The 26,649-nt window shown below is 43.9% G+C and overlaps 1 protein-coding gene across 6 annotated transcripts; it reads right to left on the reverse strand.

Moving 5' to 3' along the window:
- Positions 1–4,555: 4,555 nt before the first annotated feature.
- LOC118360770 (POU domain, class 6, transcription factor 1-like) lies at positions 4,556–26,584 on the reverse strand. Of its 6 annotated transcripts, none has more exons than XM_035740175.2 (12): positions 25,855–26,584; positions 11,299–11,394; positions 10,742–10,786; positions 9,877–10,093; positions 9,572–9,726; positions 8,991–9,252; positions 8,590–8,867; positions 8,240–8,359; positions 7,752–8,003; positions 7,455–7,590; positions 7,111–7,279; positions 4,556–6,679 (listed from the first exon to the last, which is right to left on the reverse strand). In XM_035740175.2, the coding sequence occupies exons 2-12, from the start codon at positions 11,350–11,352 to the stop codon at positions 6,331–6,333; spliced, it is 2,037 nt and encodes a 678-aa protein (XP_035596068.1). In that variant the 5' UTR covers positions 11,353–11,394; positions 25,855–26,584; the 3' UTR covers positions 4,556–6,330. The 6 variants fall into 6 exon arrangements, with proteins under 6 accessions (XP_035596068.1, XP_035596067.1, XP_035596073.1 ...); XM_035740174.2 differs by lacking the exon at positions 25,855–26,584 and adding an exon at positions 12,356–13,559; XM_035740180.2 differs by lacking the exon at positions 25,855–26,584 and adding an exon at positions 12,356–13,447 and having other exon boundaries at positions 10,742–10,821.
- Positions 26,585–26,649: the final 65 nt, after the last annotated feature.

Raw genomic sequence — 26,649 nt, forward strand, 5'->3', positions numbered from 1 at the left:
TTTCGAAGGTCATGAGAAAGGCCTCAATATCATCCTCCTTGGAGAGACGAGGTAAGATGGCGTGAGCAGCCGCTCTTGGCCTAACTGTAGGTTCTTCTCGTCGACTCAGCTGTTGTTGCAGGAGTTCTATGGTTGTCTGCTGTGCCGTGATCAATTGTTGTAGTAGGGCGTTATCCATCGTTCTTGAATGGTTCCTCCGGGTCTTCTGGAAGAATATTAATTTTTACTCACTTATCCTTGTGTCACTCGTCCACCTAATGCCCGCATCCTCCACCAATGTGAGCGTACCAAGTAATTAGGCGTCACTCTAAAGCGGGAAGGTGGAATAAACGAGTCAGCAGTAGGTTTTTCTGATTGAACACGGTTCTCTATTGAGGGTATTTTGTCAACAAAAACATTCTAACATAAGCAATGAAAAATCCTCCAAGGAAAAACACACATCTTCTTCTCCAGATGAAACAAGAACACAATAGGATAATCTTTAAACTACAACAAACATAAATCACGGGTTTGTCACCATCTTCGTGGTTCATTCAGCACAGCATCTCTCTCTCGGTGGCCATCTTCCAGAGATAGTTTTCCCCCTTCTCTGCTGGTTCCATTCTCTCTTTTATAGGGGAAGGAGAGTATCTCATTAGTACCGTCAGCTGTGCTTAATTGACTCTGGTTACCTTGTCTCCCATGCTTTGTTGGGCTACTATCCATGAGCCCAGCCTGCCCTCTAGTGGTCCTTCCACAATACATATATATATGCGCAGGTATGTGTAAGTGAGTGCTGTTTTTTTGTGTGTGCTTTGTCTCTGTTGTTGTATCTCTTAATATGGGTGAAAATTGTGAAATTACAATAAAAAATACTGTTATAAAAAACAAGACATTTGTGGAGTGGTTGAAAAATTAGTTTTAATGACTCCAACCTAAGTGTATGTAAACTTCTGACTTCAACTGTAACTGGTTCCATAGCCGTTTTTTTGTTTACTCACTTCAAAACCTTATTCGTTATGATTACATTTTTGACTGTCTTTTTTGCCTTTTGTGAATGTGTTATTCAATGCGTTTCTATGGGCTACAGTAGTAAAGGCCAAATGTAATATTTTATCAAATACATTTTTTATACCTAGAGAGGTACCCCCCTCCTTCTTAGACTTTTAAGAATTGTAAGGGCCGCATATTGAACATACATATTGCACCATACACTTTAAGGGCCGCAAAATGAGCAGCGACGCTCCCCTGAGTTAACACTCTGTGGATTTGGAAATTAGAAGTGCTCCTGATTAGAATGGATCATTGGCGACCAGTCATTCAGGGAAGGTGGGGTGGGGGCTTGCCTCCTTTGCATGTTATTTTTGCATTAATAGGTGTCACATATCAGTTTGCAAACAATGTAAAAAAATATATATATAATTGAATTAATAAAGCCGCATACAAACAGGCAGCTCCAAAATGCAGGCGTTTCATCCTAGCTCAGTGCTTTCTGTGGGGGTGTGACAAGCCAGCAGCAAATAGGAGCATTGCATCATGATTGGCTCAGCATTGCATTGTGATTGGCTCAGTGTTCTGTCACTCATGGGGATATTACGTCACCTGCCTTTAGGAAGGGTACACATCAAGAATATGCGCCCTTCCAAGAAGGCTCAAGGTCATTGGCCACAGATAAAAGGATGTCAAATCACGTTATATCTACAGTAGCTTTGATTGGACTGATCATGTCAACATCTTATTTTCAAGATCTTTGCTAACAGTCATCATCAGAAATCAAGTAGACAATCTGCTGGCAAATCCTTTTTAATCCTTGTCATATGAAGAGAAATAAGGAAGATAAATTATAGATAAAACGTATCGGTGCTCATCGGCCATTGGACATAAACATTACACAAAAAGTTGTAAATTGTAAATTCAACAATGGGATGTTTGGAAGGAATCGGTGACAGTGGCTAACCACAAGCGTTGCAACTGGGAAGTCAGACTGGGAACATACATTTTGAATGGTCATCCAACTCGGAATTGTAAATCTTTTTACAACAAGGTGAGTCCAAAAATATGCTGCTGCATAAATGATGCTATATGCCAGAGAGATATGGTCAGTCATATTTTTGTAAATGTTTTTTTGTTTTTATTATTATTGTAAAAAAAAAAAGTTTTTAAAAAGGCAGTAAATGAGACTGATTGAATTGTTTCGCTGCCAGACAAGGCTCCGCTGATAGCCAGGTGTAGCAGCGGTAAAGATTCACTCCATTGTGCTGGCAAGAAAGCTCTGCTGTTGGGACAACTTTATGTAGGCCCTAACAGTTTGTGGGCACTGCTTGTCACCATTATAGTGCAATTAATGTATTGTGTATTGTTGTGTGGGGTAGTGGCTTTGCTGGCATGTTGCTAAAATCGCCACAGGAATTGGTCCCCCTTTTCCTGCGACACAACATAAAGAAAATTGTGTACGTTGCAATATGTATGTCCAATATGAAAAGAAGTTTAGATATAAGCTGATTGGCAGCTCTTCAAGGGCAGCAAAATCAGCAGTGATGCTCCTCTGTGTGTAAGCACAGAGGGGTGTAAACTATGGATTTGGGGTAAACTCTTTGGATTTGGGAAGTAGAAGTGATTCTGAGTAGAATGGACCCTGTTTTACTGTGACTCAACATACAGAAAATTGTGTTAAATGTAATATGTGTGTCTAATGTAAAAAAAAAAAAAGATTGGATTGGATTTAAGCTGATAGGCCACTCTTTAAGAGCTGCAGAATGAGCAGCAATGCTCCTTGGGTTGTAAACTTGGTGGATTTAGAAACTAGAGCTGCTCCTGACTAGAATGGACCCCACTTTTACTGTGATACAATGTACAGGAAATTGAATATGGTGCAATATGTAAGTCCAATCAGTAGTTGACTTGGACTGAAATCGGTGCCATTACTCATTTTGGATGCCGGACCTGTGTATACTTAGGTGCAGGAGTTCCACAATACTTTTGAGCTAATATTTTACAAGACAAACAGGATTTCAAGCAGTAAAACATTTGAGGTGCTGGTACTCAGCTTCGGTGAGCTCCTGCCCAAGTCAAGCATTGTGTCCAAAATGAAAAACATATTGAACATTGTGCAATATGAATGGGCTAATTAACAATGGGATTTAAAAGTGTTTTCTAATATTTGATATTATAATTATAATAATATTATTAATAGCAGCATTATTTGTGATTTTTATTACTGTTGTTACCATAATAACTACCTAGTAATCATTACTTTTAATGCTGCTAACAATAATGTCAATCCTATATTATCTGTGCTATAAAGGCGATTCACTTTTTTCCTTTTTCATGTTGTTAAACAAAATTCTACGTCTGCTAACATTTCCTCATAAAATGTTTAACTTTTCAACCATTTAAAAAAAAATATATTATCAATGCGAGACCTTTATTTTGAATGGAAATCACTTCCTTATTTTTGCTAGGTCTTGCTTATTCTTGCTGGCGGAATGGAGGTGTCTTCTGTCACAGTTTCTTCTTCTTGTTCTGTAGATTTTAAATGGTGGTTGGCAACCAACTTTAAAGGTGCATTACCGTCAACTGGACTGTAGTGTGGAAAAGAGACAGGGAAGGTCTATTCTAAACCCTACCCATTAAACCCCCTAGAGTCGATGTCTGTGCCCCGTGGAAATCCAATTAGCACAATAAAAAAATCCCCATACAAATCCGTCTGTTTAAACTAGATATAACGTTTTGCATGGGCTGCGTCTCAATCCATGAAATCTGCCTATGTTGGAGTTCCGCTGCGGTGGCAGAGCTACAGCAGTGTTTGTCGGACCATGAGACATCCTGAAAATCGGTCTTCTAGCGAAAACGGCTGTAGCGTCTAAACGGTTTGGGCTACACACTATGAAAAGGAGAGACTCCTGGCGAGAACATTAATCTCATTCCCCTCTACTCCCACATGAGCTGATACCCAGAGGAACTTCGCAAATACCCCCATCTATCTCATCCTAAACAGGCACTGTAAAATCTCATACAATACATTGTGTCTGCTCTGTGACACAAATTAATTTAAGCTCATCAGTGCTCATTACCTCCTCCATCCATTCTACAGCCAAGACTATGGCCAGCAACTCAACTCAATTTGTCACTGCCACCTTAAACTCAGGAACTCTAAAAAGCTGCACCTGTCCTCCCTATTTTATGGTCCTTAGATTCATCAGTGAATATATTCAAGAAAGCATGTGTTCTTACATGTTTACTTCAAATATTTACTGAATTCTATGGTGTTCTAACCAGACTAGTTTTTGTGGCACAAGCACACGATCGCCACCTACTGCATTTGAGTGGAAAATAATTTACGGTTGCCTTGTCTGAAATGACCTGTTTGTAGATCTGAAGAGACAGGATAGGTGTGAAATAAGGTAGAAGCTCCATATATCCAGGATTTTAGATCTTTGGAAGCCTGGCTAGAACCATAATGCTTATGCAAAGGCATATGTTGTAGAGAAGCGACAAGTGATTGATATAAATCACATAAGAACAAAGACATAATTAAGTCAAGAGTCATAGTGGTACACAATACAATAACACATGGGAGGTTTTCAGTAAGCATTTATTAATATTTGGCAGAGAATGCCATGATCCAAAATTATCCAACAGTTTAATCACTTTAATGATTTCACAGATTCAATTGAAATAAAAATGTAATGTAATTGGTCAAGTACACATTTTGCAGATGTTATCACAGGTGCAGTGAAATGCTTGTGTTTCTAGCTCCAACAGTGCAGTAATTCAGCTGTATTCAGTAATTCAGATGTATCGCTGGTTTTATACTGCACACATTTTCATATGCCCAACATGAACAAAATTATTAGTAGAATTAGTTTAATTCTTAGAACTACACTATTAAAATGTGTTCACCTACAATTTGCATTTTGTCATCTCAAACTTATTCAGACAGACAATTCACTGGTGAACATTAAAAAAGTTGTAGGTTATACCTCTGAAATGGCAGTTGTGTATGACTAACATAACACAGGATTCATATAACAGTTATTTCCTTTCTCTCTGAAAACATCTTAAAAGGCAATTATGAGGAACAAATTCATTCTTACACTGCTCAGCATGGCATATCACAGACAGACAAATTATATGCAGTTGGGCCAGAATAAAGTATTGTAGTTTATTCTCTTTCTTTGAAATACCACTGCCTAAAGTAAATATCACCTTACAAAATGTATGCTCATGGCGCACAGAAGATTGATCGTTAAAACATTTAGAAATCTGTATGCCATTCAAAACATTTACTTATCGACCACTTAAATATGATGGGTAACCAGTTGGTATTTGCTACAGATAACTTTAAAGTCACTAAAGTGCAAAGAATTACAAGGTTAAAGAAAAGGGATGGCAAGCCATAAGTCCTTAAATTTAGTTTGTCCCTAATTGACCATTCCTTTCAGTGGAGAAACCGTATTTTCTATGAATCAAAAGTACAATATATGAATCAATTAATTTACATAGTCAAGTTATCTTATTCAATCAATTTGATTCATTTGATGATTTGTTTATGTTATGTAAGTATTTTCAATACACAGTACACATTAAACAGCACTGATGCCGGACTCATTTGAGACAGGGGATGTTTTCAACTCTTTTCACTCTGTATTGTCTGCTCATAGACCAAGTCATCTGTTAACTATTTAAAACAATAGATTTGTAAGTGGCTTTTACAGATTAACTCGTCTAAATGACAACCTTTACCATGGTAAACTTTTTCCGACTCAGAATACTTTCATAAAGTATTAGGACTACATTCACACATTACACACACAGAATCACACAAACTTCATAAAGAGGTACAAATTCCAAAATTATTTTGGTGGCACCAGCATAATATCTGAATGGAGCAATTTGACATTGTACAACTGTAACAATGTAATGTAACCAAATATTTTTTGAGGCATTTGCCACACAATTCACAAAAACGTTCTTGTAAGTGTATAAAACCACTTATCAAATGTCATCCATTGTTTCACATAATAACATGGTTTAACAATAAATGAAACAAGAGGTTGTCAAACTGATAGAGGATTTGTGAACATTAAACCCCATCACGTTTCACATGCAATGTCTTTTTCTCTCTCTCCCACACACAAAAAAATATGGAGATCAGTGAGTATTCTATGTCCCATATAGTAAGACTCAGTTCAAGAGTCATTCAGTGTCTTTCATTTTCTTCCCAAAGTCCATATAATTTGAAACTTACTAGGGTTTTCTGTTTTACTGTCTTTACAAAACGTTCTTCTTTAGCTGATTATCCTGTTCTGCCAACTTCCCCACTAGTCCACGCCTACTTACTGCACAGGCTTACAGCTGAACCTGAAACGCATTGATCTTGCTGGTGTTCTTCAGTGTCTGCCGCCTGTTGCAGAACCATACGCGGACAACCTCACGGTCGTAGTTGAGCTCCTTAGCAATTTCCGTAATCTCCTGGCCCGTGGGCAGGGCATTCTTCTCAAAGTAGGTGTTGAGCACTTCAATAGCCTGCGGGGTAAAGCTGGTGCGACGCTTTCGTTTCTTGGACGGCTCACCACCCACAAACTCCATTAGATTCTGCTGACCCTTCTGGTTCCACAACTCAGCTTCGGCCAGCCATCGCTCCAGCACAGGCTTCAGCTTCTGAGCACTCTTAGGTGTAATGTCCAGCTTCTCAAACCTGCAAGAGGCAACAGAGGAACAACAACTTTTAAACTAATTACACAGTAGCCGCTGATCAACCAGATTGTACCCGACATCTACTCTTCAAAATAACACCTAACCCCATTTCACTATTTTCAAGAATCTAATTTCTTCTTAACTTTTTGCTTAAGGAGAAACATAAGAAATACAGCAAGAACATTTGCAATAACCTTTTTGAGGAATAGCAACTTTGATTAACTTGCTTCTTAAGTGTATAGTTAAGGAAAACATTTCAGTTAAGAAGACATTTCTTCTTAAGGTTTTCCTACGAGTACAAAGACTTTCAAAATGTAGCCTTTGAACTACATTGTCCATAACATACACTATTTATCATATTTGATAGAATGGATTTCAGAAACCTATCTACTGTGCTGGGATGCCACCACCCAGTAGGTCAGAGGAGTTTACCTGCAGATAGCAGACTGACTGTAGGCCGGACCCTCTGTAGCCGTGAGGGCCTGTCCCACTTGTGTCTGCGTCAGCCCCAGGGATAGCCGGCGGATCTTGAAGTTCTTGGCAAACTCTCGAATCTCTTCCAGATTAATGCCCTCCTCATCTGTGCCCCCTTGCTGTGGCTCTTAAGATGGAAAGAGACAAACAAGAATAAATATCAAACTACTTGTAAAACAAGATCAATGTTTGGAGAGAACATGTGCTTTTTCTTGGCCAGGGCTCGCTTGAAAAATATGTTCAATCTCAATGTGAATTTCCTTTGTTAAATAAATGGAAAGTTAAGAAGTGAAACTACGCACTGCTGACGAGCTGGTTGACAGTAGGTGTGTCTCCACAGGTTATAGGGAATGAGGAGGAGATTGGAGTGACTGTCTTCATTGCAGACGGTTGTGGGGCGATGACCACAGGTGATTGCGTAACTGTTGTTACCTGAGCCTGAGGGGAAATGTCAATGTCAGCAATGGGTTAATGGTTACATCCAACAAAGACCAACCATTTCCAGTTTAACCAAATGTTCACACAAAATATAACCACTCAAATAACCACTCAAAAGCACTCATAGGGATAAATGAATGGAGGGGGAAGGCCTACAGTACCTGAGTGCTGGGCTTGGAGAATGTCACAGGAGCACTAAGCTTAGGCATTACAGCTGCAGATGTGGGGACTGTAGCAGGTCCATTCCCTATGGTGGCAATGATCTGTCCCTGGGTGTTCAGAACCAGCTGTGGCTGGACTGTCTGCACCTGCAGGCCTTGCAGACCCTGGAGGCCCTGGAGATTCAGAGTCTGAGTAGCAGCCCCTCCAGTCAGTGATGCAGGGTTCAGCATCAGGGGGATGGTTCCAATCACCTGGAGGCCACATTGAAGAGAATTAGGTTATGTATTTGTCAGTAACACTGTACAACAAGTTATAGGACATAAGGGTTTAAAGAGGGTTTATACGTTCTTTATAAACTTAATTATCAGTTTATAGACCGTTTATAAAACTTTAATAGACAGTTAAAACCTCTTGGTTAAAATAGTGTGATTCTTAATTTAGTGCTTGCTAAATAGTGAGCTTATTTAATTTTTGCATGTTTGCACACCTGTCCCTGTGCGTTGGTGATGATCTGGCTGGTGATTCCGGACATGGCACTGGTGAAGATGGGAGTGGAAGTAAGGGCGCTGATGAACTGAGGCTGAGCCCCTAAAGACGCAGCACTGATCTGGGGAAAGAAACGGAGGCATCCAGATGATTCTACTGTCGATAATGTGATCATTTTGAATACAAAGTATATTCATGTGGATTAGGTTCTTTGCTCAAGTTATTCACAGACATGTCCAAACGTTTAAGTAAAAAACATGGCTTGCTGACTATCTTTTCCAAACACACACATCTAGGAAAGAAAAACAAATGCACACACATCACAATAACAATAGAGAAACACATTCTTACAATGGCAGGATTGATGGAGAGGCCTGCAGACTGGAGTGTTGCCACAGACACGCTGGGCTGAGAGACGGCTGGCATGGCCTGGCCTAGTTGGGCTGCAGTCACCTGTGAGTTCTGCTGAGCCTGCTGCATAGCTGCCTGGACCTGCTGTAGTGATGCTGTCTGAGGCTGGAAGACTGTCTGCTGAGCCTGCTGCATAGCTGCCTGGACCTGCTGTAGTGATGCTGTCTGAGGCTGGAAGACTGTCTGCTGGGGCTGGACAGAATTTAGCACAGTGGCTGCTGGGAAAGAAGAGAACAAACATACAGGTAAAGCTCCATGTTGTAGCCAAATAAATCATTTATGTTGATTCAATGTTGATTAATGCTTTGCATTCTGAGGTGTGTATCTCTGCCATGTCTTACTTTGCAGCCCTTGTAAGCCTTGCAATCCGTGTAAGCCTTGCAAGCCAGCAAAGGGTAGTTTGAGGAGGCTTCCGGCCTGGCTGGCACCTGAAATGCCAGGGAGTGTGGCTACGTTGCTGGTGGGGAAGGTGAGGACAGCCAGGCCTCCTTGGCCCCCCATGGACCCTGCCATGCTGATGGGGATGAGCAGGGGCTGGGCCAGGGAGCCTGTCTGGGCCATCATCCCTGTCATCAGAGTGGCCAGACCCTCCTGGGTCAGAACCTACAAGAGGAGGGAGAATCAAGAGGGGTGAGAGGTGGGAGAAAGGGGAGGAGGAGTGAGGTGGGAGCAGGGGGAGGAGGATGGGTATGAGGTGGAAGGAGGGGTATGAGGTGGTAGGAGGAGGATGAGGGGTAGAAGGAGGAGGTGGTATATGGTAGGAGGAAGAGGGTTATGAGGGAGGAAGAGGTGAGATCCAGACAGGTAAAGTGTGATGCATGGGAGAGGAAAAGGAGAAGAGGGTGAGGGAAAAAAATAAACAGGATGACCGATGACTACACTAAAAGTAGTTGAAAAGTTATTTTTGTTTAATTGTTCTCACCTGTTGACAGCCCTGCAAGCCCTGTAAGCTCTGCACAGTGATGGGCATGGTGGTCTGTGACTGTGACAGGGAGACGCTGATGGGAACTGCAGTCTGTGCTAGAGTCTGGACACCAGAGTCTGCAGACTCCACAGACACCACCTGGTCCTCCAGTACTGACAGCACAGAGAGAGAACACACTGCTATTCTACCATCAGCACACACCACACCTCAATCTTAAATTGTGTTTTTAAAACTGAAATATTTTTACACTGAAACGGTAAACAAAATGTAGTATAATCTGTATTGCATGGAATCTAACCTACCATATCGGTATCCTACAAAGGGCTCACCTACTCCCCCAGCGTTGTGGGGTGGTCTCTGGCTATCCTGCATGCCTGCCTCAGGTTCCTCCGTGGCCTGATTACCCCCATCTTCACCCCCCGAATCAGTCCTCCCATCAGGCACTGAGGATGGAAGAGAGGCTTGATCTACCTCCACCTCCAGGACTCGGATCGTCTCATGACCAGACATCACTATCACCTGCACAGCATTGGAGAACACAACACAAGACCAGGGTCCGTATTCATAAAGTGTCTCAGACCATAACAGTTAAGATGGACAGAAGGGACCTGATCCTAGATCTGCACTCCTGAGACTCTTTATGTATAGAAGTCACACAACTATACATAATAAATGACTCATCATCATCTATTCTCAGCAGCGTGGATGTTTTTGTTCCGAGTTATGAAGAGGAGGAGGGCCGAGAGGTAATCATGTAGTAATAATACAATGATATGGTATAAATATCTAACTAGGCTCAGTATCGTTCCACTGATGTATTGAGTTAAATTTAGTACCGTTCAGTCTCAACCTATTGAGACAACTCAGGTAGAGGACCATGTGTATTGGTTACACGTGAATCAGAACATGAGTTTACACATGAGCAAACCATGCCATAGGAGTATGACCTGTCATAGTCCTTGTCAACAGTGGCAGACAGCTCGTCCCTATCTGTACCATATCCTAATTATCCAATTTGTATAACATTAGTAAATATAACAAAGCAAACACATGATGTATGAGTGGATCCAGATGTGAAAGATGTGAAAGAGAGGCAGGGAGAAAACCTGAGCTGGAGAGAAAGGTGCAGACAGAGAGAGTGCAATGCAGGAAAGAAGGGATGCATACCTGGTTGTCTTTGGCAGGGTATTTCAAAGTGCAGGAACCTAATGGCTGAAAAAATACTTCTGCAGTCAGACAGTGAATGGCTAAGGAGAACAGAGAGGCCAAGCACACACGTTAGGGCACAATGCACACACATGGGAGAAAGAAAAAAACATGACTACAACAAAACAACAAAGATCAGCCAACAAGCAGCTCAAACAATGCTTTCTGAGAGCCCCGCTCGTAATTCAAAAAAGACATTGCTTTAGTTAGCTGTCTATGAGTGCAAAGGACACAGATGGAGTAGACAAACACAATTAATCAATAAGCATGACAAAGTATAGCAAAAACCTTAGGAGTGTTACCGAATCAGTATTAATTGATGACATTTGGTTAGCTACTATATCAACCTCAAGATTATTGTGTGGGGTTAATCATTCCAAATACATGGCGAAATGGATGTGGCAATAGCTTATGACACTGGACTATGAAGCAGAGGCAACACAGAGAGTTAGGACATTTGGGCAGGGGTGTATAACTGATGTGAAATCATCTAGTGTTTACAAAGCAGTTAGTGGTACCTGTTCATTGACAGTGAGGGGCGCATCAGTAGCAGGGAGATCCTGAGGATCCATGGTTTAGTGCTCTCACCACCAAGCAGTCATTGTCTTGACATTCTGAGTAAGGAAAGATAATACTGTAACATCAAAACTACCAGGTATTAGGCTTGCCTATATGAATAGTTTTATCCCCATCTATGTGGTGTGCTGATACTTGTTCTATTAAATCTATGAAGTAGGCCTAATGGTTGGAGACATTTGTGCTACTCTAGATGAAACTATTATTATTATTATTATAGCTATGTAGAGAATGGCTGTTCAATAGCAAACCGTCAAGCACTCCCACATTAGTGTCTTATGGGCCTATCTAATACTGTGACAATTTGGTTTCTAGCTGGAGTGAAGGGGTATAAAAACAACAAATCATATGATGCCACATAAGTGACAGCAATATAAATAGAAGTCACACCAAGGATATTTAGTCCAGTGTACTTGTATACTGGGGGCTACTGGGGTGCACACACAGTGATAATAATAGACTGTATTACTTTATTTATGTCTTCATGAAAAATTAAACATATAATGCACCAAGAATTGGCAGCTTCTTGATCATAAGCGGCCTAGAAAATACAGGCCCGCCTACGTCCCCAACAAATCTAGTCTTCTAGAATGATTATAGCTGACAAATGACTATTCGAAATGTTTAAATTTTGACGTTATATCAAAAAGATCAGTCGCGCGAAGCACACCACAACACAGAAATTATAGATCTGTCAAAATTTAGGCAGGTGTTGATCCCCGTACACTGGCCACTCCTAATCTCGCCCCAATAAATCTCGCAGTGTAACCTATTTGAGGACACGATGTTACCCATAAAATATGCGCGACAAAAAAAAGACCCGCAATTCCATGCTTGGGGACTGCATTTGATGTATTTCCCTCTATTTATCATAAATATATAAATTATGCTAATTAAGAGCATTGCATATTAACGAAAAAAACTCATTTCCTCTCGCCATTTCGTCGCGCTATATAGCCAATGGTAATCTTACGCATGCTATTTTAGCAAACAACTTACCGTAAAAAATGTATTTCTGTGGTTCTCCCCTTTTAAAAAGCTTTTCCACAGTTTGTTTTAGTCACACATAATTAAAAATGCATCTCACAGCACCAGTCAGGCGCTAAGGCTGCACACAAAAGATATATTTGCATTGATAAGGAGGGTTGGCAACGTGAGGATCCTTTCTTTCTCAATATTTAATGACGGTCCTTTGGTACTGCAATTCAGATTACCCACATATTCCTCCATATGCCTCCTAAAAGCGACTTCTGCTGTAAAATCCACCAAAATGACTAAAAATGTGGCCTTTAGCACGACGTCATGAACATAATTTATGCAAGGAAAATCTTGCATTGAAAAATGTCGGCCTCAACTCTAGAGGAGCCATGGCTGCCTTAAAGCGACAGTGCATCTTTAAAATTATATGCAGTATATGATCGAGGTGAAATCTATTTAAATGAATGGTGTCCGAATGCACCGCTGTATTAAAGCAATTCAGAACTGACTTGTTGACATGTTCTGTTGCAGATTCAAAGCCAGCTAACTCGTTGCAGAATGTATCCATAATCATGAATGAATAAGCATATTTACTTGACAACAATGCACCTAGTCACCCATCAATCACGTCAAGCCTCCTGAGTGGAACAGCGGTCAAGAGGCGTCACTACAGATCCGGGCTCAATCCCGGGCTGTGTAGAAGCCAGTCGCGACCGTGAGACCCATGAGGCGGCGCACAATTGGCCCAGCATCGTCCGGGTTAGTGGAGGGTTTGGAGGGCTCTAGCGACTCCTTGTGGCGGCCAGGCTCATGCACGCTCACTTTGGTCACCAGCTGTACGGTGTTTCCTCCAACACCTTAATGAGGCTGGCTTCCGGGTTAAGAGAGCAGTGTGTCAAGAAGCAGGGCGGCTTGACGGGGTCGTGCTTCGGAGGCTGCATGCCTCTCTACCTTTGCCTCTCCAGAGTCCGTGTGGGAGTTGCAGAGATGGGACAAGACTGTGACTACCAATTGGACATAACAAAATTGGGGAGAAAAGGGGGTAAAAAAAATAAACAAAAAAATTAATTATGTCAAATACCTGAACCCCAACAATTCAAAGAAAAATAAATAGTTAACAATGCATACAGATGCCTTTTATATATAACATATAAACATCTGACTTTGAAGTAAAGATTTCATTATTTGTTCATCGATGCCACAAATCTGGGATATCGAAGAGCAACATGTGAACTATTATCACTATAGAGCACACAGATTATTCTGCTTTTCCATTTTAGGAATTAGACCAGCAAAAATAACACATGTAAAACAGCAGATTTTTGGTGGGTGAGTTACAAACGGAGAAACACCTGGATGTATGAGGTACTGTAGGTTTAACATTTGTAAAAAACATGTTCAAATTGGGAAAAGTCAGAATTAAGTTGACTGTGCCTTTAAACAGCTTGGAAAATTCCAGGAAATGATGTCATGGCTTTAGAAGCTTCTGATAGGCTAATTGACATCATTTGAGTCAATTGGAGGTGTACCTGTGGATGTATTTCAAGGCCTACCTTCAAACTCAGTGTCTCTTTGCTTGACATCATGAGAAAATCAAAAGAAATCAGCCAAGACCTCAGAAAAATTTACAAATGCCTAAAGGTACCACGTTCATCTGTACAAACAATAGTACGCAAGTATAAACACCATGAGACCACACAGCTGTTACACCGCTCAGGAAGTTGACGCGTTCTGTCTCCTAGAGATGAATGTACTTTGGTGTGAAAAGTGTAAATCAATCCCAGAACAACAGCAAAGGACTTTGTAAAGATGCCGGAGGAAACAGGTACAAAAGTATCTATATCCACAGTCAAACAAGTCCTATATCGACATAACCTGAAAGGCTGCTCAACAAGGAAGAAGCCACTGCTCCAAAACCGCCATAGAAAAAGTCATGCTACTGTTTACAACTGCACATGGGGATAAAGATCGTACTTTTTGGAGAAATGTCCTCTGATCTGATGAAACAAAAATAGAACTGTTTGGCCATAATGACCATTGTTATGTTTGGAGGAAAAAGGGGGAGGCTTGCAAACTGAAGAACACCATCCCAACCATGAAACACGGGGGTGGCAGCATCATGTTGCAGAACTGAAAAAGTGTGTGCGAGCAAGGAGGCCGACAAACCTGACTCAGTTACACCAGCTCTGTCAGGAGGAATGGCCCAAAATTCACCCAACTTATTGTGTGAAGCTTGTGGAAGGAGGTCTGAATACTTTCCGAATGCACTGTATTTTAAGGTGTCTAGGTGTAACAGGTAAGGCGGAGGCGCTGGACACAGAGATGAGTAATTCACGTAACTTTACTCAAAACAACAAATATTCCAAGAAGGAAAATAATCAAGCTCACAAATACAGACCAATTTACAATGAACAAACACGCACAAAACCATGGGGGAACCAGAGGGTTAAATAAGGAACATATAATTATGAGAATAGAAAGCAGGTGTGTACAATGAAGAAAATCTAATGGAAAATGAAAAGTGGATCGGTGGCGGCTAGAAAACCGGTGACATCGACCGCCGAACGAACAAGGAGAGGGACCGAGTGGATCGCCCAGCGTGAGAGGGATCCGAGTGGATCGCCCAGCGTGTAAATCAGCTAGAAAGATGTGTCGGCATAGAGTAATTGTCTCTGGCCCCCTCCCAGTTAGGGGGAGTGATGAGCTCTACAGCAGAGTCTCACAACTCAATCGCTGGTTGAGAACTCTTTTCTGCCCCTCCCAAAAGATAGAATTTGTAGATAATTGGCCCTCTATCTGGGACTCACCCACAAACAGGACCAAGCCTGGCCTGCTGAGGAGTGACGGACTCTATCCTAGCTGGAGGGGTGCTCTCATCTTTTTCTACCAACATAGACAGGGCTCTAACTCCTCTAGCTCCACAATGAGATAGGGTGCAGGCCAGGGAGCAGGCTGTTAGCCAGCCTGCCAGCTTAGTGGAGTCTGCCACTAGCACAGACAGTGTAGTCAGCTCAGCTATCTCCATTGAGACCGTGTTTGTGCCTCGATCTAGGTTCGGCAGAACTAAACTGGAAGAAAGACCTCCTCCATTCCTGTCATTATTGAAAGAGATTGTGATATCTCAGGTCTCAAAATTGGGCTACTTAATGCTAGATCCCTCACTTCAAAGGCAGTTATAGTCAATGAACTAATCACTGATCATAATCTTGATGTGATGGGCCTGACTGAAACATGGCTTAAGCCTGATGAATTTACTGTGTTAAATGAGGCCTCACCTCCTGGTTACACTAGTGACCATATCCCCTGTGCATCCCGCAAAGGCGGAGGTGTCGCTAATATTTACGATAAATGATGTTTTCGTCTTTTGAGCTTCTAGTCATGAAATCTATGCAGCCTACTCAATCACTTTTTATAGATACTGTTTACAGGCCTCTTGGGCCATATACAGCGTTCCTCACTGAGTTCCCTGAATTCCTATTGGACCTTGTAGTCCCTGCAGAAAATATTCTCATTTTTGGTGATTTTAATATTCACATGGAAAAGTCCACAGACCCACTCAAAAAGGCTGACGGAGCCATCATCGACTCAGTGGGTTTTGTCCAACATGTCTCTGGACCCACTCACTGTCACAGTCATACTCTGGACCTAGTTTTCTCCTATGGAATAAATGTTGTGGATCTTAATATTTTTCCTCATAATCCTGGACTATCGGACCACCATTTTATTACGTTTGCAATCGCAACAAATAATCTGCTCAGACCCCAACCAAGGTGCATCAGAAGTCGTGCTATAAATTCTCAGACAACACAAAGATTCTTTGATGCCCTTGCAGACTCCCTCTGCCTACGCAAGGACGTCAGAGGACAAAAATCAGTTAACCACCTAACTGAGGAAATCAATTTAATCTTGCGCAATACCCTAGATGCTATTGCACCCCTAAAAACAAAAACATTTGTCATAAGAAACAAGCTCCCTGGTATACAGAAAATACCCGAGCTCTGAAGCAAGCTTCCAGAAAATTGGAACGGAAATGGAGCCACACCAAACTGGAAGTCTTCCGACTAGCTTGGAAAGACAGTACCGTGCATTATTGAAGAGCCCTCACTGCTGCTCGATCATCCTATTTTTTCCAACTTAATTGAGGAAAATAAGAAGAATTAAACATTTCTTTTTGATACTGTTGAAAAGCTAACTAAAAAGCAGCATTCCCTAAGTGAGGATGGCTTTCACTTCAGCAGTAATAAATTCATGAACTTCTTTGAGGAAAAGATCATGATCATTAGAATGTAACGGTTTTCTAGGTGTGGTGAAGGAGAGTCGGACCAAACTGCAGTGTGTAGATTGCGATCCATGTTTAATGAACAAAAACATAACACGAATTTAAAACACAAACACTACAAAACAAAGAACGTAACGAAAACCGAAACAGCCTATACTAGTGAAAACTAACACAGACAGGAACAAGGACACTAAGGACAATCACCCACGACAAACTCAAAGAATATGGCTGCCTAAATATGGTTCCCAATCAGAGACAACGATAAACACCTGCCTCTGATTGAGAACCACTCCAGACAGCCATAGACTTCGCTAGATCACCCCACTAGCTACAATCCCAATACATACACACCAAAACCCCAAGACAAAACACACCACAATACAAAAACCCCATGCCACACCCTGGCCTGACCCAATACATGAAGATAAACACAAAATACTTCGACCAGGGCGTGACATAGAAAGCAAATTACAGACTCCTCTTTAAATCTGCATATTCCTCCAAAGCTCAGTTGTCCTGAGTCTGCACAACTCTGCCAGGACCTAGGATCAAGAGAGACACTCAAGTGTTTTAGTACTATATCTCTTGACACAATGAAGAAAATAATCATGGCCTCTAAACCTTCAAGCTGCATACTGGACCCTATTCCAACTAAACTACTGTTGAACATAATAAACGGCTCTCTATCAACCAGATGTGTACCAAACTCACTAAAAGTGGCAGTAATAAAGCCTCTCTTGAAAAAGCCAAACCTTGACCCAGAAAATATAAAAAACTATCGACCTATATCAAATCTTCCATTCCTCTAAGAAATTTTGGAAAAAGTTGTTGCACCGCAACTCACTGCCTGCCTGAAGACAAACAATGTATACGAAAAGCTTCAGACTGGTTTTAGACGCCATCATAGCACTGAGACTGCACTTGTGAAGGTGGTAAATTACCTTTTAATGGCGTCAGACTGAGGCTCTGCATCTGTCCTCGTGCTCCTAGACCTTAGTGCTGCTTTTGATACCATCGATCACCACATTCTTTTGGAGAGATTGGAAACCCAAATTGGTCTACACTGACAAGTTCTGGCCTGGTTTAGATCTTATCCGTCGGAAAGATATCAGTTTGTCTCTGTGAATGGTTTGTCCTCTGACATTGCGGTGTTCCTCAAGGTTCTGTTTTAGGACCCGTATTGTTTTCACGATATATTTTACCTCTTGGGGATGTCATTCGAAAACATAATGTTAACTTTCACTGCTATGCGGATGACACACAGCTGTACATTTCAATGAAACATGGTGAAGCCCCAAAATTGCCCGCACAAGAAGCCTGTGTTTCAGACATAAGGAAGTGGATGGCTGAAAATGTTCTACTTTTAAACTCGGACAAATAAAACTGTGAAGGACCTCAGCATTACTCTGGACCCTGATCTCTCTTTTGACGAACATATCAAGACTGTTTCAAGGACAGCTTTTTTCCATCTACGTAACATTGCAAAAATCAGAAACTTTCTGTCCAAAAATGATACAGAAAAATGAATCCATGCTTTTGTTACTTCAAGGTTAGGCTACTGCAATGCTCTACTTTCCGGCTACCCGGATAAAGCACTAAATAAACTTCAGTTAGTGCTAAATACGGCTGCAAGAATCCCGACTAGAACCAAAAATTTGATCATATTACCCCAGTGCTAGCCTTCCTACATTGGCTTCCTGTTAAAGCATGGGCTGATTTCAAGGTTTTACTGCTAACCTACAAAGCATTACATGGACTTGCTCCTACCCATCTTTCCGATTTGGTCCTGCCGTACATACCTACATGTACGCTACGGTCACAAGACGCAGGCCTCCTAATTGTCCCTAGAATTTCTAAGCAAACAGCTGGAGGCAGGGCTTTCTCCTATAGAGCTAAATTTTTATGGAATGGTCTGCCTACCCATGTGAGAGATGCGAACTCGGTCTCAACCTTTAAGTCTTTACTGAAGACTCATCTCTTCAGTGGGTCATATGATTGAGTGTAGTCTGGCCCAGGAGTGTGAAGGTGAACCCTGGCCGGTTCCCCTCTCTCCCCTGGGATTCTCTGCCTCTAACCCTATTACAGGGGTTGAGCCACTGGTACTCTCTCTCTCTCTCTCTCTGACCTGTTCACCGGACGTGCTACCTGTCCCAGACCTGCTGTTTTCAACTCCCTAGAGACAGCAGGAGCGGTAGAGATACTCTTAATGATTGGATATGAAAAGCCAACTGACAGTTAGTCCTGAGGTGCTGACTTGCTGCACCCTCGACAACTACTGTGATTATTATTATTTGACCATTTATGAACATTTGAACATCTTGGCCATGTTCTGTTATAATCTCCACCCGGCACAGCCAGAAGAGGATTGGCCACTCCTCGTAGCCTGGTTCCTGGCAATAGGACTGCAGAAACCTAACCACATCCTGGTTAACTCTTTCCACCTGCGCATTACTCTTGTTCTATGAACGCCCTCCAGACCCTGGACGTGAACTGGGGACCCCGATCAGAAACTATGTCCTCAGGCACCCCGTAGTGCCGGAAGACGTGGGTGAACAGGGCCTCCGCAGTCTGTAGGACCGTAGGGAGACCGGGCAAAGGAAGGAGACGGCAGGACTTAGAAAACCGATCCACAACGACCAGGATCGTGGTGTTTCCCTGTGACGGAGGAAGATCCATCAAGAAATCCACCGACAGGTGTGACCACGACCGTTGTGGAACGGGTAGGGGTTGTAATTTCCCTCTGGCCAGGTGTATAGCTGCCTTGCTCTGGGCGTACACCGAGCAGGAGGAAACATAAACCCTCACGTCCTTAGCCTAGGTGGACCACCAGTACTTCCCACTAAGACCGAGCACTGTCCGACTGATACCAGGATGACCAAAGGAGGGTGACGTGTGGGCCCAATAGATCAAACAGTCGCAGACAGCAGACAGGACGTACAGACGCCCAGCTGGACACTGGGTGGGAGTGGGCTCTGTACGTAACGCCCGCTCGATGTCCAACTCCCACACCACCGGTGCCACCAGGCAAGAAGCCGGAAGTATGGGAGTGGGATCCATGGGCCGCTCCTCTGTGTCATACATCCGGAACAGTGTGTCTGCCTTAGCGTTTTGGGCACCTGGTCTGTAGGATAGGGTGAAAACAAAACTGTGAAAAACATAGCCCATCTTGCTTGGCAAGGGTTCAGTCTCCTCACCGCCTGGATGTACTCCAGATTGCAGTGGTCAGTCCAGATGAGAAAAGGGTGTTTAGCCCCCTCAAGCCAATGCCTCCACGCCTTCAGAGCCTTTACGACAGCCAACAGCTCCCGGTCCCCAACATCATAGTTTCGCTCCGCCTAGCTGAGCTTCTTCGAAAAGAAGGCACAGGGGCGGAGCTTTGGTGGCGTACCCGAGCGCTGAGACAGCACAGATCATATCTCATCCTTGGACGGGTCCACTTCCACTACGAATGCCAAGGAGGTTCTCCGGATGAGTCAGCACGGGAACCAAGGTAACCAGAGCCGTCAGGTGACCAAAAGCCCTGTCCGCCTCAGCTGACCACTGCAGTCACACCGGTCCCCCCTTCAGCAGTGAGGTAATGGGAGCCGCTACCTGACCAAAGCCCTGGTAAACCACCGGTAGTAGTTGATAAACCCTAAGAACCGCTGCACCTCCTTTACCGTGGTTGGAGTCAGCCAATTACGCACGGCTGAAATGCGGTCCCTTTCCACCTCCACCCCTGACGTGGAAATGCGGTACCCTAGGAAGGAGAGGGACTGTTGGAAGAACAGACATTTCTCAGCCTTGATGTACAGGTCATGCTCCAACAGTCGACCAAGCACCTTTGTGCACCAGGGACACATGCTCGGTGCGTGCAGCGGAGTATAAAAGAATGTCGTCCATATACACCACTACACCCTGCCCGTGCAGGTCCCGGAAAATCTCGTAAAATGCCTGGAAGACTAATGGAGCATTCATCAATCCGTACGGCATGACGAGGTACTCATAGTGCCCAGAGGTGGTACTAAATGCAGTCTTCCACTCGTCCCTCTCCCGGATACGCACCAGATTGTAAGCGCTCCTGAGATCCAATTTTGTGAAGAAGCGAGCCCCGTCCATTGACTCGATCTCACTGGCTATGAGAGGCAGCGGGTAGCTGTACCTCACAGTAATCTGATTGATACCTCGATAGTCAATACACGGGCGCAGACCTCCATCCTTCTTCTTCACAAAAAAGAAACTCGAAGAGGCAGGTGAAGTGGAAGGCTGAATGGATCCCTGCCCCAGAGATTCGGAGACATATGTTCCCATCGCCGTCGTCTTCTCCTGTGACAGAGGTTACACGTGACTCCTGGGAAGTGCTGCGTATACCAGGAGATTTATCGGACAATCCCCCCGTCGATGGGGTGGTAGTTGAGTCGCCTTCTTCTTACAGAAGGCAAGAGCCAAATCGGCATATTCTGAGGGGATGTGCACGGTGGAGACCTGGTCTGGACTCTCCACCGTAGTCGCATCGATGGAAACACGTACACACCTCCCCGAGCACTTTCATTACCATCCCTTGAGAGCCCTCTGTCACCCTCTCCCCATACGTTGTTGGCCCACTCCAGAGCCTTCCCAGATAGACAGTAAATCAAATCAAATCAAAATGTATTTGTCACATACACATGGTTAGCAGATGTTAATGCGAGTGTAGCGAAATGCTTGTGCTTCTAGTTCCGACAATGCAGTAATAACCAACAAGTAATCTAACTAACAATTCCAAAACTACTGTCTTATACACAGTGTAAGGGGATAAAGAATATGTACATAAAGATATATCGGCTGCCTTCGATACTGTGAATCATCAGATCCTCCTCTCCACCCTCTCCGAGTTGGGCATCTCCGGCGCGGCCCACGCTTGGATTGCGTCCTACCTGACAGGTCGCTCCTACCAGGTGGCGTGGCGAGAATCTGTCTCCTCACCACGCGCTCTCACCACTGGTGTCCCCCAGGGCTCTGTTCTAGGCCCTCTCCTATTCTCGCTATACACCAAGTCACTTGGCTCTGTCATAACCTCACATGGTCTCTCCTATCATTGCTATGCAGACGACACACAATTAATCTTCTCCTTTCCCCCTTCTGATGACCAGGTGGCGAATCGCATCTCTGCATGTCTGGCAGACATATCAGTGTGGATGACGGATCACCACCTCAAGCTGAACCTCGGCAAGACGGAGCTGCTCTTCCTCCCGGGGAAGGACTGCCCGTTCCGTGAACTCGCCATCACGGTTGACAACTCCATTGTGTCCTCCTCCCAGAGCGCTAAGAACCTTGGCGTGATCCTGGACAACACCCTGTCGTTCTCAACTAACATCAAGGCGGTGGCCCGTTCCTGTAGGTTCATGCTCTACAACATCCGCAGAGTACGACCCTGCCTCACACAGGAAGCGGCGCAGGTCCTAATCCAGGCACTTGTCATCTCCCGTCTGGATTACTGCAACTCGCTGTTGGCTGGGCTCCCTGCCTGTGCCATTAAACCCCTACAACTCATCCAGAACGCCGCAGCCCGTCTGGTGTTCAACCTTCCCAAGTTCTCTCACGTCACCCCGCTCCTCCTCTCTCTCCACTGGCTTCCAGTTGAAGCTCGCATCCGCTACAAGACCATGGTGCTTGCCTACGGAGCTGTGAGGGGAACGGCACCTCAGTACCTCCAGGCTCTGATCAGGCCCTACACCCAAACAAGGGCACTGCGTTCATCCACCTCTGGCCTGCTCGCCTCCCTACCACTGAGGAAGTACAGTTCCCGCTCAGCCCAGTCAAAACTGTTCGCTGCTCTGGCCTCCCAATGGTGGAAAAAACTCCCTCACGACGCCAGGACAGCGGAGTCAATCACCACCTTCCGGAGACACCTGAAACCCCACCTCTTTAAGAAATACCTAGGATAGGATAAAGTAATCCTTCTCACCCCCCTTAAAAGATTTAGATGCACTATTGTAAAGTGGCTGTTCCACTGGATGTCATAAGGTGAATGCACCAATTTGTAAGTCGCTCTGGATAAGAGCATCTGCTAATTGACTTAAATGTAATGTAATGTATATATGAATGAGTGATGGTACAGAGCAGCATATGCAAGATACAGTAGATGGTATCGAGTACAGTATATACATATGAGATGAGTATGTAAACAAAGTGGCATAGTTAAAGTGGCTAGTGATACATGTATTACATAAGGATGCAGTAGATGATATAGAGTACAGTATATACATATGCATATGAGATGAATAATGTAGGGTATGTAAACATTATATTAGGTAGAATTGTTTAAAGTGGCTAGTGATATATTTTACATCATTTCCCATCAATTCCCATTATTAAAGTGGCTGGAGTTGAGTCAGTGTCAGTGTGTTGGCATCAGCCACTCAATGTTAGTGGTGGCTGTTTAACAGTCTGATGGCCTTGAGATAGAAGCTGTTTTTCAGTCTCTCGGTCCCAGCTTTGATGCACCTGTACTGACCTCGCCTTCTTGATGATAGCGGGGTGAACAGGCAGTGGCTCGGGTGGTTGTTGTCCTTGATGATCTTTATGGCCTTCCTGTAACATCGGGTGGTGTAGGTGTCCTGGAGGGCAGGTAGTTTGCCCCCGGTGATGCGTTGTGCAGACCTCACTACCCTTTGGAGAGCCTTACGGTTGTGGGCGGAGCAGTTGCCGTACCAGGTGGCGATACAGCCCGACAGGATGCTCTCGATTGTGCATCTGTAGAAGTTTGTGAGTGCTTTTGGTGGTAAGCCGAATTTCTTCAGCCTCCTGAGGTTGAAGAGGAGCTGCTGCGCCTTCTTCACGATGCTGTCTGTGTGGGTGGACCAATTCAGTTTGTCTGTGATGTGTACGCCGAGGAACTTAAAACTTACTACCCTCTCCACTACTGTTCCATTGATGTGGATAGGGGGGTGTTCCCTCTGCTGTTTCCTTAAGTCCACAATCATCTCCTTAGTTTTGTTGACGTTGAGTGTGAGGTTATTTTCCTGACACCACACTCCAAGGGCCCTCACCTCCTCCCTGTAGGCCGTCTCGTCGTTGTTGGTAATCAAGCCTACCACTGTTGTGTCGTCCGCAAACTTGATGATTGAGTTGGAGGCGTGCGTGGCCACGCAGTCGTGGGTGAACAGGGAGTACAGGAGAGGGCTCAGAACGCACCCTTGTGGGGCCCCAGTGTTGAGGATCAGCGGGGTGGAGATGTTGTTGCCTACCCTCACCACCTGGGGGCGGCCCGTCAGGAAGTCCAGTACCCAGTTGCACAGGGCGGGGTCGAGACCCAGGGTCTCGAGCTTGATGATTGGAGGGTACTATGGTGTTGAATGCCGAGCTGTAGTCGATGAACAGCATTCTCACATAGGTATTCCTCTTGTCCAGATGGGTTAGGGCAGTGTGCAGTGTGGTTGAGATTGCATCGTCTGTGGACCTATTTGGGCGGTAAGCAAATTGGAGTGGGTCTAGGGTGTCAGGTAGGGTGGAGGTGATATGGTCCTTGACTAGTCTCTCAAAGCACTTCATGATGACGGAAGTGAGTGCCTAGGGCCCGGTAGTCGTTAAGCTCAGTTACCTTAGGACACTCTCTCGTGTCCCGAAGGAGCCGGGTGGACGGTCGCCAGGTACAGCTCCAGCTGGAGTAGGAACCCCTGGCACCCGTCCCATCATATTCCCTCGGGAGCGCAAGCCAAATCCCACTGGGACCAGGTAAAGGAGGGGTGGACAGGTTGTTGTGATGATGATGGGGCGCTGAACAACCTCCTCTCTCCCATCGCTCCATTGTTTGCAGCACGCGATCCATGGCTGTGCAGAGACTATGCAACATGGTCGCGTGCTGTTGGACGCGCTCCTCTTCTAACAAGGGAGGGCTTTGTGCACCTGCTGACTCCATTTTCAGGTGCGTGTTTCTGTAAGGTGCCTAGGTGTAGCAGGTAAGGCGGAGTCAAACGCAGGACACAGAGATGAGTAATTCACGTAACTTTACTCAAAACAACAAATATTCCAAGAAGGAATATAATCAAGCTCACAAATACAGACCAACTTACAACGAACAAACACGCACAAAACCATGGGGGAACCAGAGGGTTCTCTGGGTTCTCTAAATAAGGAACATATAATTATGGGAATGGAAACCAGGTGTGTACAATGAAGCCAAAACAAATGGAAAATGAAAAGTGGATCGGTGGCGGGTAGAAAACCGGTGACGTCAACCAACGAACGAACAAGGAGAGGGTCCAACTTCGTCGTGACACTGTATAAACAAATCCTACAGATACTGTATAAAAATCTTTCTCAAAATATACTATAAAGATTATACCTGGCTTCCCTGCATTCTCATAAAATAGTTTTCCAATATTTCAAGTAGTTTTCTAATGTCTCCAATATATCTTCCTTTTAAGAATCCCGTCTGATCATGACGAATAATGTCCAGTAAGATGTTTTTCCATTCTATGAGCAATAGATTTTGCCAATATTTATTTGCATCACAACATTGAAAGGTGAGGAGCCTCCACATTTTTTAAAAGAGACTGGGTCTTTGAATTGCTCCCCTGGCTCCTGCTTAAGTAGGAGATGAATCAGCCCCTCCTTTTGGATGTCTGACATTTTGCCATTTATGAGTAATTAAAACATGATAGTAATGGATATTTCAGTAGTTCATACAAAGTTTGATATATCTCTATTGGAATGCTGTCGAGACCAGGGGTTTCCCCATCTAAAATTAATCAATTGCTAACAATAGTTTGTCATGTGCATTTTGCGGTCAGATGCCAATCAGTTGCCATACCAAGCAGTGAGTTAAAGAGTCATGATGCTCTCTATGGTTCAGCTGTATAACTTTTTTTGTGTGGGAGGGGGCGCACTGCATATCAGTGCTTCAGGCGTCACTACAGACACCTAGTTCGATTCCAGGCTGTATCACAACCGGCCGTGATTGGGAGTACCATAGGGCGCGCACAATTGGCCCAGCGTCGTCCTGGTTTGGCAGCTGTAGGCCATCATTATAAATAATATATTTTGTCTTATTAACTGACTTGCCTAGTTAAATAAACGTTACATTTAAAAAATGAATTAAGGATATGAGGGCCCATGCCGAATATGTTCAATCTCCTGAGGGGGAAGAGGCGTTGTCATTATCAGGAGCAAGACAAAAGAGCTCTCTAGCTAGCTAACAGCTGCTAACGTCAGTTAGCTGACTAAGAAGCTAAACTGTGAGGTCTACATGACCAACGCAACGTCGTTATTGTGTTCTTACTGTTTCCACTATGATTCAGCAAGACACGACATCGTGGACTTCAGGAAACGGAAGGCCGAGCACGCCCCAACCACGTCGACGGGGTTGTGGAGTGGATCGAGAGCTTCAAATTCCTCTGGTCCATATCACGAATGAACTATCATGGTCCACTCACAACAACACTTCACGACTGTGTCCACGATTAGCTCCTTCTTGCTGACTATTACAAATATTTGTTTTTCATTCTCATTAATGTTATCGAACAGTTTGTATCTAGGTCTGGTAAAGGTGCCCATGTTTCTCATACCATGGAACATGCAGTAAATATATTACACCAACAAAATTGAGCCAGTTAAATAATGTAAAACAATTTACATCAGCTCACACACTTTCACCAATTGAATGGGAGTAACGGAGCCATTGAGGGAGTTCTATTGACCTGAGCCGGGGTGTACCGGTCTATGGCCCGTGCGGTAAACGGGCATAATTCGAACAGGAATGTGCGTCGCTCGGTCATGTTGTCAATAAAGCGGCATGGTGCATCGTCCTGAAACATAAATCTCTTTTCCATAAAATATGTCTGAATTTTTAAACTAGAGTTCTTAATTTGGAAAGCAGATAACGCGTTTTTATCAGAAGCAATCACTTTTGTATGGGAAAACAATGAATCCTACTCATTAGTCCACGTGCTTAATCTGGCCTAGGCTATGTCACCTTTTGTTTTGAGCCGATTTCACCGTGGGTTTTGTACGGGGCACACCTGGCTCACCGCTCACGCCCGGGAATCATCCCGGCCCCAACACGAATAGAATTACA

The sequence above is a fragment of the Oncorhynchus keta genome, chromosome 28 (genome assembly GCF_023373465.1).
Source record: "Oncorhynchus keta strain PuntledgeMale-10-30-2019 chromosome 28, Oket_V2, whole genome shotgun sequence".
In the NCBI taxonomy this organism is placed as follows: Eukaryota; Metazoa; Chordata; class Actinopteri; order Salmoniformes; family Salmonidae; genus Oncorhynchus; species Oncorhynchus keta.

Coding starts and splice junctions, on each gene's coding strand:
- LOC118360770 (XM_035740175.2), bottom strand. CDS start 11,352: ATGGATCCTCAGGATCTCCCTGCTACTGATGCGCCCCTCACTGTCAAT. Junction 8,360..8,589: donor TCTCCATCAATCCTGCCATT/GTAAGAATGTGT, acceptor TTCTTTCCCCAG/ATCAGTGCTGCGTCTTTAGG. Junction 8,004..8,239: donor TCACCAACGCACAGGGACAG/GTGTGCAAACAT, acceptor TGTGGCCTCCAG/GTGATTGGAACCATCCCCCT.